Here is an 18,041-nt window from a genome sequence, read left to right on the forward strand (position 1 = left end):
CCTGTTTTTCTTTGATATGGCGAAAATCAATGAACCGTTTTACACGTGTCAAATTACATAACTGATTACACGGGAATCCTCCTATCTGTTGTGTTAACGTTTAATCGACAAGATCGGTAAAGTTGGATACTAATAAATGAATTGTTGCTGGAAAAGAAATTTCAGAACGAAGAAGTATTTTCTTAAGTGTGTTTTGTAAATATTTCATGTAAATAATAAATTTGTCAACAGAACAATATATCTAATGTCGGTTTTTCCAAGACCGCATACAAATTGTGTGTTCGTACATTGGTATCACTTCGTCGTCGTCCGTCGTCCGCTTGACTTGTTCGTGTAGCGTTTTCACAAATTTTGGTATACTTTGTGGTTTCCAGTTAATCACCATTTCGAATACGTGTTTTATGGATTCGCAAATGATACTTGTCCACAAATGAACATGTTGAAGCTGGTTACGAGATTTCAATACATATTCGTACAATCGTTCTTTAAGTTTTTGAAAGTACGTGTTAAAAGTTTTGATAACAAGAAAAAGATGTGGTATGATTGGGGATAAGACAACTCATCGCAAGAAATAAAATGACACAGAAGTTTTCACCATAAGTCACCATACGGCCTTCAACAGTGAGTAATGAACAAACCACAGTCATTATTTCATAAATTATCTCATACAATATGTTAAACAGACAATTTGTTAAAAAAAAATCGTAAGGGTTCCGCGGAACCCAGTGTCTCGCCTATTCTTTCTGTTAATTGCAGGCTCAACAAAAAATGAGGAAATAAATCAATAAAATACTATACTATCTTTTGATTGAAAGAAGCTTCTGTCCAAGTTTGGTATGAATCTAATAAATGTTTAAAAACTTCTGGATACTATCTTATGATCATAAACAAGCTTCTTTCCAAGTTATGTTAGAAATTCAGGATAGTTTAAGAAACGGTTATTAATTTCAAAAACTTTAACCACAGAGTGAAAATTTGTAGACGCCGCCGACGCCGACGCCGGAATGTAGGATCGCTAAGTCTCGCTTTTTCGACTAAAGTCGAAGACTCGACAAAAAACATACAAATCAGATTTCCTTCTGACATACGGGCGCACTACGCTTTTTTTATACCCCCGTCAACATTTTGACGGGACGTATTATGGTATACAAATGTCCGGCGTCCGGCCGTCTGCCGGGCGTCCACATGTCGCACTGTAACTTGAGAACCGCTTATCCATTTCATGAGACTTTACATAGTTGTTTCTTATGATGGTTTTCGGAATTTACTCATATTTTTAGTGAAACCATTTGTATATAAACGCGTCTTTGTCGGAATTAAAATAAAAAACAAAACACTTATGAATATATATATTCCTTTTGTCTTCGAATATCTTACATAAACATTTTAACAAGCTGACCAAACTCTTACTTATAAGTTAGCGCACATCAAAGTAGTGCTCCTATGGCAAACCATTTTGTGGGAAAGAAATAAAGCAACAGCAAAATTATTTGTCCTTTTTATCATTTTGAATAAGAACAACACATATAATTATAAATATTTGAAGCATAAATCTTTTCGATACAATTGTTTTAAATTACTTAAAATAAAAAGATCGTGATTGTTTAATCAGTTGTTATGCTATTTGGCACGTGTCAATCGGTTCATTGATTTTCGGCATATCAAAGAAAAACCGGCACGTGTCTAAATAATGTTGAATATCTCGTTTATTTATGATTTTTTTCTGTAAAATTTGAAATTAAAGCATTAAATATCAATCTCTAGAATGATATATATAAAAATAATACACATAACAGCGCTCCTTTTAGTCCTTAGTGGCATTGTATAGTCAAGGCCTTACTGCACCAAGGAATTCTTAGCAGTGTTTAGACGTACCGAAATAAAACATCCGTCATTTTTTAATAATCATAGAAGGTTAACCACTAGTCTGTTTCCCGGCCGTCATTGAAATTCTTGACAATACCTTAATATTTGTATATTCCGAAGGCATACTGAATGTTTTACGGAGGGGACCAACCTAGTTAACAACGTGCTATTGGGATTTTTTTTCCGGATAATAATCTTTTAGACATACATTAAAAACGGTGTCATTGATAGGCAACCATGAACACAATGAAAAATGAATCCGTGAAAGTGTTCCATGTTTATTTTATTCAAATAAAGACCTGTTATGATAATACCATATATTTAACTAGTTTATCATAAAAAAATAAATAAAAACAAGATTATATCTTAAACTTGTAAATTCAATTTCAAGTTTTAAAAGTTCCTCAATTTAAAATCCTTCTGAAGGAATACATGCTATGTTTGCCTGATCTTATATTTGTTTAATTAAAATAATGCCTTCAATTGCATATAATGTTTATTTTTATTCAATTTTCCACAAAACATAATTAGCTTAGTTTAAATGAAATTCAGAACAGAGAATTCAAACACTGTTGAAGAGAATATACATATTCGTGTTGATTCGCCTCAGTTTAATTTGTTAATTCAAGTTTGACATTTAACATTTTAATCCGCAATCCACATTTACCTGACAATCTTGTATATTGCATTTTCTCAATGTAATAACATTACGTGCATGTGACCATCAGAAACTAAGACAAAAATGATATTTATAATTGCATTTACCAAAACTTAAATATTTGAAAATATATAAGTAGCAAATAAGCGAAGAATTATAATCTAGCATAGTTCAACCAAGGATTTGTATAGTTTTTTTTTCAATAAAATATTGTTGGTGTTTTGGCGACTATAGCAGTAACATTGCCGTTATTAAATGAAAATATAAAATTTTTGCTATCTGGTAATTAAAGGTTACAATGTTCATTAAAATGTATAATATTTGTCTTAAAACTACATGTAATGGGCATTTAAGAATGACATGAAGTTCATCTTCAATAGTAGAGCTACAACACATGTCATCTCGTGGACATCTTTTCTTTCATACTTTCCAGTTTCTATTTTTTTAGTGGAGCTACCCCACATCTAAATTTGGCGAAAGCACTTTTGTTTTTAATTGACAGAATCTTTTTAACAAATAACAGTTGGCCAACAGTATATTTCGCTCAGTTGAATAGAAATTCCAATTTTAACTCTTCTGTCGTAGAAATGTCAATATCATGTTATTGTTTTTACGTACAACATGTAATTATATCAAACTGTGTCAGTCCCAGCCAAGATTCACTGAATAACCACGAAATATTTACAGATGATAACATATTTACACAAAAAGTCATAAAGGTTTCAAATTGATTTGAATTGAATTGAATTATGAACGTTATGTACGATGAAGTTAATTAAGTGTTCACAAGAAAGTAAGTATGACTGTAAATTTTATTTAAAGTCGGAACATATATATATACTTTAACCGTGAGAAAAATATAAGCTTTGGTGAGCTCTATAACCGACTATTATATAAAAAAAAACCCGCAATGTATGAACGTTACACAATTAGAGATGAACGTTTGTCAAATGCACGTTATCTGATACACAATTATACACGATTGACGAACGCACGATACACGGTTAAGAATGAATGATTGATGAACGCACGATACACGCACGATACACGGTAAAGAATGAATGATTGATGAGCGCACGTTACACGCACGATACACGATTAAGAATACACGATGCACGCACGTTACACGGAAAATACACGGAACGATGAATGATGAACGCACGATTGGTACACGCACGATGCACGCACGCAACACGCACGATACACGATGAACGCACGGAATAATGGTCAGTTTGAATTTTAGAAGGTCTGTACATATATGTTAAGATTTTGAATGTAATTCTGGCTTTGATCGGAAGCCAGTGTAAGTCAAACAATGCCTGCTTGGCACTATCATACTTAGAACGGTTTAACACAAGTTTGGCACACATATTCTGTACACGTTGCAATTTATATAAATCAGTTTGTGAAATTCCAAAAAGTATAACGTTGCAATAATCTAAATGTGATATAACCAAAGATAAGACCAAAGTTTCAGTTGCTTCTTTCGATAGATAGGATCGTATGCACTTTATTTTGTAGTAGTTCATCATTGCTGTTTTACATTTTTTAGTAATATGGTCTTTGAAGTTTAGAGTCTCATCCAGAAAAGCTCCTAAGTACCGTATACATGTTTTTGATTTTATAACATCTCCACAAATGATTATGTCTTTTGTCTGACATTTAGAGAGTTGGCGTCGACTGCCAAAGAGAATAAACTCTGTTTTCGCATTGTTCATTTTTAGTTTGTTACTGTTCATCCAGGTGTTTATATGAACAGCGCAGTCCTGTAAGTCACGAATTGCATCCATCTCATTCGTTAATGTTGGCACGAAACGTTTATTAGCAGTATGGTCGTCGGCAAATCCGTACACAGTAATAGATGGTGGAATAATGTCGAATAGAGTTCCGGCGTAGACTAAATAAAGCCAGGGACCTAAGCAACTTCCCTGTGGTACGCTACATTCAAGTTGTCGCTCTGATGATGTTGTAGAGCTGACATTTACACGACAGCTTCGAGGTCTCAAATAGGAATCGATCCATTTAAGTGCGGTTCCATTTACACCGTACTGATATTCGAGTACTTTTATCAAAATACTATGATCTACAGTATCGAATGCTGCACTTAAATCAACGGCGATCATAGCGGTGACTTCTTGATGCTCCATCCCATCGAGTATGTCATTAACGAGTCGTAGAAGGGCCGATTCGCACGAATGGAATTGACGATACGCAGATTGGTTTATAGGAAGGAGATCATGATCTTTCACGTGTTCATTCAGTCTATATAGCGCACATTTTTCAATTAATTTAGACAGGAAAGACAAGTTGCTTACTGGTCTATAATTTGAGTAAATTAGTTCAAGACCAGCCTTTTTCAGCAGAGGCCTGACTACCGCTTGCTTCCATCTTAATGGGAAGACGCCTTGACTAAGAGACAAGTTAACTAACTTTGTGATAACAGGCAACAATTCACTAAGGAACGATTTAAGTACTTTCGTAGGCAAAATGTCAAGTTCGAATGATTTACATTGCAATTTATTTATGATGGTCTTAACTTCGTCTTCTGAAAGATTTTTAAATGATGTAAATAACGGAACGTCTTTGAACAGTGGTTTGTAATCGTCAAAGTCTCTCAGAGAATCACGAATTGTTTTTATTTTGTTCATGAAGAAGTCCGCAAATTTATCGGGAAGTTCGTTTTCGTTTTCAACGGCTGGCATCGGATTTTCCGCCTTACTACCTGTTAAGTCTTTTACGAATTTATATAGCTTTTTAGAATCACCTTTAAAAGAAAGTACTTTTTGACTAAGAATGGAATGTTTCTCATTTCTAAGTTCATGGTGGTATTTGTTCATGGATGATTTATAAATTTCGTAATCACACGGTTTTCGGTGTTTACGCCAGAGTCTTTCCGATTTCCGCATGAGTCGTTTCAAAGACATGATCGTTTCGTTAAACCAGGGCTTGGGTGCTCTACATATTTGAGTCTTTTCCTGCATTGGTGCATGAGTATTAAGTAAAGATTCGATAGTGTTCTCAAATTCGCCAACAAAGGTTTCAACGTTATCGGAATCTAATGACAATTTTTGGAGATCTTCTGAGAAATTTTGTTTGTTCATATTTTTGAAGTTTCGAAATGAAATGGATTTACTGACAATGTTCTCTTTTTGTACCCTCGTTGTCACTTTTACGGCGCAGTGGTCATACAAAAACGGACCTGCTTCACACGAAATGAGATCGACTCCATTCGTGAATTCCGTGATGACCAAGTCTAGACTACGGCCGTGAATATGCGTTGGAAAGTCTACATGTTGTATTAATCCGAGTGCATCGAGAGAGTTATTAAATTCCGAAATAGCATTACTGTTTTCCTCGATGTGCAAGTTAAAATCACCCATGATTATGAGATTTGAATACTTAGGGACTATATCTTCTAGAAACAGAAAGAATTCGTTCACAAATTGATTTGGTGTCGCTAAGGATGGTGGTCTGTAAATACCAATGCAATTTATTGTTATAGATTTAAATACTAGTTGCCATATTCCATACTCCAAACACGATTATGTGCCGGAAAACAGTTTACGCATTTTAATACTGCTTCGACATGATAGGGCAACGCCGCCATCAATTCTATTTTGCCTGTTTGAAACGCTTATTTTGTTCCCATTTTGATTAAAATCTGATGTTTCGAATTGATATTGCTTTTCATCGGAATACCAGGTTCTGTTAAAATTGCAAAGTCAACATTTTGTTCACGTAGCATTTGCCCGACGAGGACGTCTTTTTTGACTAGCGATCGGCAATTGACAGTCAAGCAGATGACATTTTCTGCGAAATTGCTTAGTGTATTGCATCGTTTGGGATATATCAAGTTAGACGGATTAACACCAATTTGTTTTCTAGATATTCCATGAGTTTTATTTTTCTTTTTGCCTGAGCGTGATCTTCTATAATTTAATATTTCCAAACCTTTTAATCTTTCTAATACGTCACAGTCTGGTTTAATCAACCGTCTAGGGACTGAGCGATAGTTCATTAGTTCACTTGTACTGTATGATCGTCGTACTGTACCTTGTGGGTTATCCATGATTACACGTACTGAGTAGGTATTCACTAGGTTGATACACAATCCTTTGTTAAAGTTTGATAGTCTAATGCAAACTATTGCAAATAAAATTCCAAAAATTAAGTTCGTGATCATGATTGATGCATAATTTTGAATATTCACAACAAAAGTCAAATATATCCAAGCACTATGTATCACTTAATTTTCAATTTTATCGAGAGAGAACGATTAAGCAGCCGAGATCATACTCGAAAATGGTGTCAAGGGAGAGCCGAAAATTCAGTTCCTGAAATTTTCATCCCAGACGGGAATCGAACCAGGAACCTTTGTGTTAGTAGCCCGATGCACTAACCTCTACACTACGACTCTCTTGTGTGTGTGATATAGACACACAGCTATGTGGTATGATAGTTAATGAACAACTAGCCAGTTAACTATTAAGATAAACACAAAGATATGTGGTATGATAGTTAATGAACAACTAGCTAGTAAACTATTAAGATAAACACGAAGATATGTAGTATGATAGTTAATGAACAACTAGCCAGTAAACTATTAAGATAAACACGATGGTACGTGGTATGATAGTTAATGAACAACTAGCCAATAAATTATTAAGATAAACACGAAGATATGTGGTATGATAGTTAATGAACAACTAGCCAGTAAACTATTAAGATAAACACGAAGATGTGTGGTGTGATAGTTAATGAACAACTATCCAGTAAACTATTAAGATAAACACGAAGATATGTGGTTTGATAGTTAATGAACAACTATCCAGTAAACTATTAAGATAAACACGAAGATATGTGGTATGATAGTTAATGAACAACTAGCCAGTAAACTATTAAGATAAACACGAAGATATGTGGTATGATAGTTAATGAACAACTAGCCAGTAAACTACTAAGATACACACGAAGATATAGTATATGTGGTATGATAGTTAATGAAACAACTGGCCAGTAAACCATTAAAATAGTCCCACAGATATGTGGTATGATAGTTAATGAAACAACTAGCCAGTAAACCATTAATATAGACACACAGATATGTGGTATGATAGTTACTGAAATAACTAGCCAGTAAACCATTAGTATAGTCCCACAGATATGTGGTATGATAGTTAATAAAACAACTAGCCAGTAAACCATTAAAATAGTCCCACAGATATGTGGTATGATAGATATGGGGTATGATAGTTAATGAAACAACTAGCCAGTAAACCATTAATATAGTCCCACAGATATGTGGTATGATAGATATGCAGTATGATAGTTAATGAAACAACTAGCCAGTAAACCATTAATATAGTCCCACAGATATGTGGTATGATAGTTAATGAAACAACTGGCCAGTAAACCATTAATATAGTCCCACAGATATGTGGTATGATAGATATGCAGTATGATAGTTAATGAAACAACTAGCCAGTAAACCATTAATATAGTCCCACAGATATGTGGTATGATAGTTAATGAAACAACTAGCCAGTAAACCATTAATATAGTCCCACAGATATGTGGTATGATAGTTAATGAAACAACTAGTCAGTAAACCATTAATATAGTCCCAAAGATATGTGGTATGATAGTTAATGAACAACTATCCAGTAAACTATTAAGATAAACACGAAGATATGTGGTATGATAGTTAATGAACAACTAGTCAGTAAACTATTAAGATAAACACGATGATATGTGGTATGATAGTTAATGAACAACTAGCCAATAAACTACTCAGATACACACGAAGATATAGTATATGTGGTATGATAGTTAATGAAACAACTGGCCAGTAAACCATTAAAATAGTCCCACAGATATGTGGTATGATAGTTAATGAAACAACTAGCCAGTAAACCATTAATATAGTCCCACAGATATGTGGTATGATAGTTACTGAAACAACTAGCCAGTAAACCATTAATATAGTCCCACAGATAGGTGGTATGATAGATATGTGGTATAATAGTTAATGAAACAACTAGCCGTTAAACCAGTGACCCTTATTTATAATGAGTAAGACGATGTACTGATGCATGTAATCGAATGTTCTGCAGGTTTGCTTCATTGGTATCATAAATCATAACAATAATTCGTGTTAACACATGGTATGGGTAAAATCCCTTTGTTCTTACTGTGCTATAATCTGGATAATGCACAGCAAAGGTGTGCATTAACTACCTCAGATATACTGCACAGTTCAAATCTATTTTTACCTTAAGGGGCGGTTACTAGATTTTAAAAGGGGCGTTATTCTATCAAATCAAAAAATATATCACCGAGCGTAGCTAGACTAAAAACAATTTTAAGGCAAAACACGATAATTTGTCCAATCCTAGGGTGAACGACATATTCGTCCCCACCCCCCGAATCCGCCATCTACCTTGAAATTACGACAAAACTGAACTTTGTACAAACATCGTAGTTTTAGAATAGGAAAAAAGAAAGGTTTCTCATTCCTTTTTTTCATCTTAGCTTGAACATAAAATGTTTCAGTATTATATTTTGCGTACAACATAAATCTTAAATCAGTGTTTTAAAGTCAGAAAGAAAGTTAAAACAATTTTTGGTAACTTCCGCCAAAAAAGAAATGTAACTAAGAGTATCCGAATAAAAGAAATCTGATTTGGACTAGTTTTCAATTCAATGGAATTTATAACGACTTCTTGAATATCTATTCCCCATATTTTTGGATCGAATTTAAAGGGGGTCATATCTAAGTTTGTTTTAAAACAGGGAGATTAGCTAGAGACCAATCAGACTTCATTTAGATGGACGTATCTGTAGACACAAATAAATTTGGGGGAGGGGGAGTAAAAGATTGGAAAGAGAAACGTATTTTCTGTTTATTCAACAATTAAAATTTTAAATATAACATCTAATTCTTCCTCGGTTTATCTTTCTCTATTAAGCATATCATTGGTGGAAAGAAATTCAAAAGCAATTAATCTAAACTCAATATAACCCTTTCAGTTAGGATTTTTTTCATACAACGATTTGAAAGTACTCAATTTGTCAAAGTCTTAATCGTCATTTATTAAAAAAAAAAATGGGAATAGATTTAATAGAAACATTTAAAAAAAAATTACCATTAAATTACAATTTTACAATAAGTCTAAACCTAAAAAAAGTTATCAATTGAAAACTTACCAATGAAAGTCGTATTTCCCCCTTTCTTTACCCTACAATAAACTTTCCTAGGATCAGTGGATTGCGGAATATCGTCCACATCCAAAACGTTCACGTAAATTAATGACGTCATGTGTTAAAACAGTTATTGGCCAATCAAATCGGTATATAGAATTTAATCTGCACGCGCTCAGGATGACCCTTTAACCCGAACTCCTACGTCGTTCGGGTTAATAAGGGTCACCTGAGCTGTGCAGATTAAATTCTATATACCGACTTGCTTGGTCAATAACTATAACATAGATTTTCGAGTGTTGGTCGACGAATTATACCTATTTACAAATGATTTTCGAACGTACACACATTTTGCAGTCCTACAACTATCCTAAGAAATCACTTCAATAGTGACATAATGATTCCTACACAGTTCATTTGCTTGTCAAACATTAAAACTTTCAATATGTGAACCTCCCTCTTACTGTATGATACTTTTGGTAATGACCCCCCCCCCTTTACTTATAAAATGAACAGACCCCTCAGTTGCTAAATAATGACTGTTCCCTAACAACTAATAATCCTGTTCTCCCAAACTAACGAATCAATCATTCAGTACACAAGCAACGGCAATGAATAGTATGAGAAACTCAAGATCTATCTTTAATATAGAAAACAAAAATAATCCAGTTTCGGATAATATAATTATATCCTTCATCATTAATTCTTATTTACAACAGAGCCTGTGTATTTACACATCCCAAACTCTCTCCCCCTCTCTCTCTCTCTCTTTTCCTTGGTTGTCCCAATTTTGGTTGACTTCTTAAATCTTCTTATAAATATTCCTATTTGTAGTTCTAAACAACATGCTTTTGAAAATATCACCTTTCAAAAAAATATAATACAGGTCAACCAAACATTTGGACAACCAAAGTAATCAACGAACCAAGACATCAAATATATCAAACAAATAACAGTTCTTCAAGTCAAATAAATAATTAATCAGTCAAAACAATATTGTTATATGCTAGCCACTGGTCTATTGTTTTCAAAGAGGAGCATGCCGTAATAATCTAGCATCTTTCTAAACAACCTGAGCGTCAACTTCATCTGACGTCTCTTCAACATGCTTATATACAGAAAACATATATCTCAAACTGGAGTCAATTTCACAAAAATACTTACGACTAAGATTTTTCGGAAGTATAATGAATTTTTTATCACTTACGATCAATCTTAATCGTAAGTTGTTGGTACCTAAAAAAGCTCCACTTCCGCCGACCGTGAGCCTTCTCAGACTGGTACCTAAACAAGCTCAACTATCGCCGACTGTGACAGACTGGTACCTAAACAAGCTCCACTTCCGCCGTCTGTGAGTCTACAATATTTGTTGCTGAACATTTAAAGGTTCCTACATCATCCTTTGATGGTTTTAGTATTTGAAGCTTCAGAACCTCGTGCTCTGAAGAAATAGTTGGTTCGTCTTTTGTTAGCATGTAACGTGTTTCGAAGGGTTTATAAGTTTCTGGGAATCCTAACGTTTTATTCCAGGAGCCAATGCGTTTTTCTCCGACTGACCATTCAATATAATTAGTTCGTGGTTCAGCGTTTATGATACACTCTAACGTTGTTTTCTTAGTTACCACGTTATCATGGGTTGTTGTATTGACTTCTATCTTCACCATAGGTTTGTCTGAAATATCAAAGTAAATCGAGCGATCAACAACTATAAGTTGTTTGAAGACAGGCAACATCATTGCTCGTAAAAAGGAGGAAAGATTAGATAAAAATGAGGACTGTTATTAGGATCTAAAAGCAAGCTCATAACATTTAGCTTCACATAAAAGTAAAGGAAATATGTTATTTATCTCTTTTGTGCATATATTGACTCGCTTTGGATTTCGAAAATTTTGTGGTTTATCGCTAACTTTTCGTTTTTTATTCAAATTTATCAATTAATCAAAAAATAACTACCTGAGCGTATTTATCATGTTTATCAATATGAATTGTACTCGACACAATGTAGCCAAGTAAATAAAGGCAACAGTAGTATACCGCTGATTGAAATTCATAAATAGATTGAGAGAAAAAAAAATTGTAAGGGTTCCACGGAACCCAGTGTCTCGCCCACTTTTGCTGTAAATTGCAGGATCAACAAAAATGAGGGAAAAAATCAATAAAAATATTCCGATTGATACCATGTTTGGATTGTAGGAAGCTTCTGTCCAAGTTTGGTAAAAAAATCCTGGATAGTTTATAAATCTAATAAATGTTTTAAAAACTTTAACTGCAGACTGGATGTAATGTTAACTGGAAGAAAAACTAAGTCCATTTATAAGTAAAATACAGATACACAGGTACAAATTATTAACAAAATTTCCTTCTAGATACTAGCTTTTGATCATAAACAAGCTTCTGTCTTAGTTTGGTACAAATAAAAAATAGTATAAGAAAGTTATCAAAATTTTTAAAAATTTAACCAGAGTAAGTGTGTGAAAAAAAGTCCATTTAAAGTAAAATATGGAAATAATGGATTGGTCATTTTACAAAATTTATTCTTCTGGATACTATCTTATGATCATAAACAAGCTTCTGTCCAAGTTTGGTACAAACCAAGGATAGTTTAAGAAAGTAACTGTTATTAAAATTTTAAAAACTACAACCACAGAGTGATGTAATGTTTTCATACAGAAAAACTAAGTGCATTTATAAGTAAAATACGGGAAAATGGAATTTTATTTTCACAAATTTTACTTCTGGATACTATCTTATGATCATAAATAAGCTTCTGTCCAAGTTTGGTAGAAATCCAGGATAATTTAAGAAAGTTATTTAAATTTTAAAAACTTTAACCACAGAGTGTATGTAATGTTTTCCCGCAGAAAAACTAAGTCCATTTATAAGTAAAATACGGAAAAAATGGAATTTTATTTTCACAAAATGCTGGATACTATCTTATGATCATAAACAAGCTTCTGTCCAAGTTTGGTAGAAATCCAGTATGGTTTAAGAAAGTTATTAAAATTTCAAAAACTTTAACCACAGAGTGAATATTTGTGGACGCCGCCGACGACGACGACACCGACGACACCGACGGAATGTAGGATCGCTTAGTCTCGCTTTTTCGACTAAAGTCGAAGGCTCGACAGAAATCCGGGTTACAAACTAAAACTTGTAAACCAGTAAAGGCAGAATTATTCATTAATCGGGTATTGGGTCAAATCTTGAATACCTGTTCTATATTTCTTCCTTATTTGAGCATTGTCTATATCTATCTATTATAGTTTTTAAGATGTTACAAGCACAAACACAAAAATGTCAGTATTCACCTCAAAAACTATCAAAATCTTGAAACAGACTAATTAAGAAAGGATATAGTTACGATACTGTTGTCAGGTCATTAAAGATTGCATAGTTTGGCTTTAATATTGATTCACTTAAAGGGTCTTTGCATCTGAATTAAACACATTTATTTTTAAAACCAGTTGTTGGCATGACACGAGTTATGTTCTTCTACGGGAGGGATTTTGGCTGATATTCAGATGATGAAGACATACTCTTTCAATCGGTTTAATTGAGGTCTGGAGCTGGCATGTCAGTAACTGCTAGTAGTCTGTTGTTATTTATGTATTATTGTCATTTTGTTCATTTTCGTTTGTTACCTCTTCTGACATCGGACTCGGACTTCTCTTAAACTGAGGTTTACTGTGCGTATTGTTGTGTGTTTGTTTTTTCTATATTGGCTAGAGGTATAGGGGAGGGTTGAGATATCAAAAAACATGTTTAACCCCGCCGCAGTCCCAAGTCAGGAGCCTCCGGCCTTTGTTAGTCTTGTATGATTTTTAATTTCAGTTTCTTGTGTATAATTCGGAGTTAATATGACGTGTTTCTTTCGCTTTATGAATAAACCCATGCTCTAAATCCAATAATATTTTTTTGCACATGCGTATATTGACTACTGCAGAATAATGAATTGTATCAAAGTGGTATGCATTTAATATATTTCATTAATTTAAAACACTTCCAAACTCTTAAATGATGCACATGTTGTTACTAATTCATTTATTATGACTAATGTGTTGCATTCCGAAATTGACATATTGACCTACATGTAGATACGACAACCGTTCATGCTGGCTGTTCAAAATCTCCTCCCTCTGAAAAATCACAGCGCCAGCTGTTTGCTTCTTTACAAACAAAAAAAGGGAGGTTCTTGGAGGAGCCTACCCAATCGCTTTACCCTTATACACATCCGACATAGTAATTACCTAAATTGTCCCAATCAGAATCGAAATAATTGATGCAAGCTATTACACTTTATTGTAGTTTTAACATGGGTAGGCATTATATTCGTGTTATTTTAGCCCTCACTATCACTCGTGCAAACATAATAACGAATATAATGCCTACCCATGTCAATACTACAATAAAGTATAGCTTGCATCAATTATTTCTTAAATAATAATCTTTAACGTTACTAAATGATTCTTACGTATGACAATTACATCGAAGTCTACTGAATTGTTTCCCTTTGCATTTGTAACAAAACATCTGTATATAGCAGAGCATTGTCGGGTTATGTTCACAATAGTTAATCTGCTCCCATTTATGCCTGAAAGATGAATAGGAATAAAAATTAGTGCCACTCAAAACAATATAAATGTATTATATACAGTGAAAATTGATGCCGCACAAAACAAATCATATGTTTTTAATTATAACAATGTACATATACAAATGTATAATATAAATACTACTGCCACACAAAACAACATAACATGTATTCAAAAAATATACAAACTATCCGGATCATGATAGCAAGGTATTTACTTATCCTTACATGTTATTTATTTTATCACACTTGTATGGTGTATTCAGAGTATATGTATTTTTTTCCTCACACTTGCAGTATGTAAAAAATATTACGTTGGTGTAAAACCATTCATACGGGAAATCAAATGGTCTAGTCTATATTAAAAAAAAATGAGAAGCGAGAAACACTAATGAACCACATCAACAACTGAACATCAGATTCCTGACTAAGGACAGGTGCAAACAATTGCAGCGGGTTTAAACGCTGTAATGGTACCAAACATTCACCCTTATCTGAAACAATAGTCATCACAACATAGAAGGACACACTATAAAATATCAATTGGAATGGCTTAACTCAATCAAAAGACGTAGTAACACAAATAAACATACATCGAACGAATAAATTTGATCTATGATACAATGTAAATACAAAGTTAATAAAAAAAAATAAGGGATGAATAATTAAAGTAAAACGGTATAGAATAAGATATGAGATTTTAAAATTTTTAGTTTTCTGTTTTAGAATTTATTTATAATTGTTTTCCTTGTCCTTTCTAAATTCCATTATTTTTTATCACAAACGTTTTGTTATCTAACATGTCTAAAGCTTTTTTTGACTAGTTAATCGGCATTTCCATATCTAGCCTTTTCAGTAGACTTATGTGTTCAATTTACTAGGTGATTACATATTCCTGTACTGTTATGAATTAGCTGATATATTTTGGTTATTAATATTTGGTGAATTTATGCTTTTTAACTGTTAGACTCTCACCGACAGGAAGATCTAATCTATTGTCATGAAGGAACCAGTCTATCTTGTATTCAATCACTGATTCCACCTCGCACCACAGTTCAGCAGAACTTCCCTCTGTAATCATCAGCGTTATATTGGAATGGTTAACAATACTTGGCTTTTCTGTGAGAATAAGAAGAGCGAACTATCAGAGATTTTGTTCGTGTGTATCCAGATATGAATATGTTAAGAAAGAGATATGTTTGTACAATGTAAATCATAACTTTATGTGAATCATCTGTCACAACAAGAGATGATTTTGGGACGGATAAAGTTTGATAATAACAGCCGTATGTCAGGAGTGTCTGCTAATAACAGTCGTCTGTCTGAATGTCTTGATAATAACATGCGTCTGTCTGAGAGTCTTGATAATAACAGTCTTATATCTGAGTGTCTTGATAATAACAGTCGTCTGTCTGAATGTCTTGATAATAACAGGCGTCTGTCTGAGTGTCTTGATAACACTTGTCTGTCTGAGTGTCTTGATAATAAAAGTCGTCTGTCTGAGTGCCTTGATAAAAACAGTCGTCTGTCTGGGTGTCTGGATAATAACAGTCGTCTGTCTGAGTGTCTTGATAATAAAAGTCGTCTGTCTGAGTGCCTTGATAAAAACAGTCGTCTGTCTGGGTGTCTTGATAATTACAGTCGTCTTTCTGAATGTCTTGATAATAACAGTCGTCTGTCTGAGTGCCTTGATAGTAACAGTTGACTGTCTGAGTGCCCTGATAATAACTGTCATCTGTCTGAGTGTCTTGATACTAACAATCGTCTGTCTGAGTGTCTTGATAATAACAGTTGTCTGTTTGAGTGTCTTGATAATAAGTCGTCTCTCTGAGTGTCTTGATAATAAGTCGTCTCTCTGAGTGTCTTGATATTAACAGTCGTCTGTCTGAGTGTCTTAATAATAACAGTCGTCTGTCTGAATGTATTGATAATAACGATCGTCTGTCTGAGTGTCTTGATAATAACAGTCGTCTGTCTGAGTGTCTTGATAATAAATGTCGTCTGTCTGAGTGCCTTGATAATAACAGTTGTCTGTCTGAGTGTCTTGATAATAACAGTGTCGTCTGTCTGAATGTCTTGATAATAACAGGCGTCTGTCTGAGTGTCTTGATAATAACAGTCGTCTGTCTGGGTGTCTTGATAATAACAATCGTCTGTCTGAGTGTCTTGATAATAACAGTGTCGTCTGTCTGAATGTCTTGATAATAACAGGCGTCTGTCTGAGTGTCTTGATAATAACAGGCGTCTGTCTGAGTGTCTTGATAATAACAGTGTCGTCTGTCTGAATGTCTTGATACTAACAGTCGTCTGTCTGAGTGTCTTGATACTAACAGTCGTCTGTCTGAGTGCCTTGATAATAACAGTTGTCTGTCTGAGTGTCTTGATAATAACAGTGTCGTCTGTCTGAATGTCTTGATAATAACAGGCGTCTGTCTGAGTGTCTTGATAATAACAGTTGTCTGTCTGAGTGTCTTGATAATAACAGTGTCGTCTGTCTGAATGTCTTGATACTAACAGTCGTCTGTCTGAGTGTCTTGATACTAACAGTCGTCTGTCTGAGTGTCTTGATAATAACAGTGTCGTCTGTCTGAGTGTCTTGATAATAACAATCGTCTGTCTGAGTGTCTTGATAATAAAATTCGTCTGTCTGAATGTCTTGATAATAACAGTCGTCTGTCTGAGTGTCTTGATAATAACAGTCGTCTGTCTGAGTGTAATGATAATAAAAGTCGTCTGTCTGACTGAGTGTCTTGATTATAACTGTCGTATGTCTGAGTGTCTTGATAATAACAGTCGTTTGTCTGAGTGTCTTGATAATAACAGTGTCGTCTGTCTGAGTGTCTTGATAATAACAGTCGTCTGTCTGAGTGTCTTGATAATAAATTTTGTCTGTCTGAGTGTCTTGATTAATAACAGTCGTCTGTCTGAGTATCTTGATAATAACAGTCGTCTGTCTGAGTGTCTTGATTAATAACAGTCGTCTGTCTGAGTGTCTTGATAATAACAGTCGTCTGTCTGAGTGACTAGATAATAACAGTCGTCTGTCTGAGTGTCTTGATTAATAACAGTCGTCTGGCTGAGTGTCTTGATAATAACTGTCGTCTGTCTGAGTGTCTTGATAATAACTGTCGTCTGTCTGAGTGTCTTGATAATAACTGTCGTCTGGCTGAGTGTCTTGATAATAACAGTCGTCTGTCTGAGTGTCTTGATAATAACAGTCGTCTGTCTGAATGTCTTGATAATAACAGTTGTCTGTCTGAGTGTCTTGATAATAAATTTCGTCTGTCTGAGTGTCTTGATTAATAACAGTCGTCTGTCTGAGTGTCTTGATAATAACAGTCGTCTGTCTGAATGTCTTGATAATAACACTTGTCTGTCTGAGTGTCTTGATAATAAAAGTCGTCTGTCTGAATGTCTTGATAATAACAGTCGTCTGTCTGAGTGTCTTGATTAATAACAGCCGTCTGTCTGAGTGTCTTGATAATAACAGGTGTTTGTCTGAGTGTCTTGATAATAACAGTCGTCTGTCTGAGTGTCTTGATTAATAACAGTCGTCTGTCTGAGTGTCTTGATAATAACAGTCGTCTGTCTGAATGTCTTGATAATAACAGTCGTCTGTCGGAGTGTCTTGATAGTAACATGCGTCTGTCGGAATGTCTTGATAATAACAGATTGTTATTTTTGTTGTCATGTTGAATTGTTCTGATAATAAGAGAGGATATCATT

The 18,041-nt window shown here is 34.1% G+C and overlaps 1 protein-coding gene across 2 annotated transcripts in view; it reads right to left on the reverse strand.

Annotated features, from left to right (window-relative positions):
• Window positions 1–10,353: 10,353 nt before the first annotated feature.
• The window catches only part of LOC139518709 (lachesin-like), a 28,374-nt gene continuing 20,686 nt past the window's right edge, over window positions 10,354–18,041 (reverse strand). For both annotated transcript variants that reach the window (XM_071310180.1, XM_071310181.1), the window contains 3 exons: window positions 15,291–15,434; window positions 14,196–14,315; window positions 10,354–11,396 (listed from right to left, as the gene is read on the reverse strand). In XM_071310180.1, the coding sequence (XP_071166281.1) occupies window positions 11,050–11,396; window positions 14,196–14,315; window positions 15,291–15,434 (611 nt within the window). In that variant the 3' untranslated portion in view covers window positions 10,354–11,049. The remainder of the gene's footprint in view (window positions 11,397–14,195; window positions 14,316–15,290; window positions 15,435–18,041) is intronic.

The sequence above is a fragment of the Mytilus edulis genome, chromosome 4, assembly GCF_963676685.1.
Source record: "Mytilus edulis chromosome 4, xbMytEdul2.2, whole genome shotgun sequence".
NCBI lineage: Eukaryota > Metazoa > Mollusca > Bivalvia > Mytilida > Mytilidae > Mytilus > Mytilus edulis.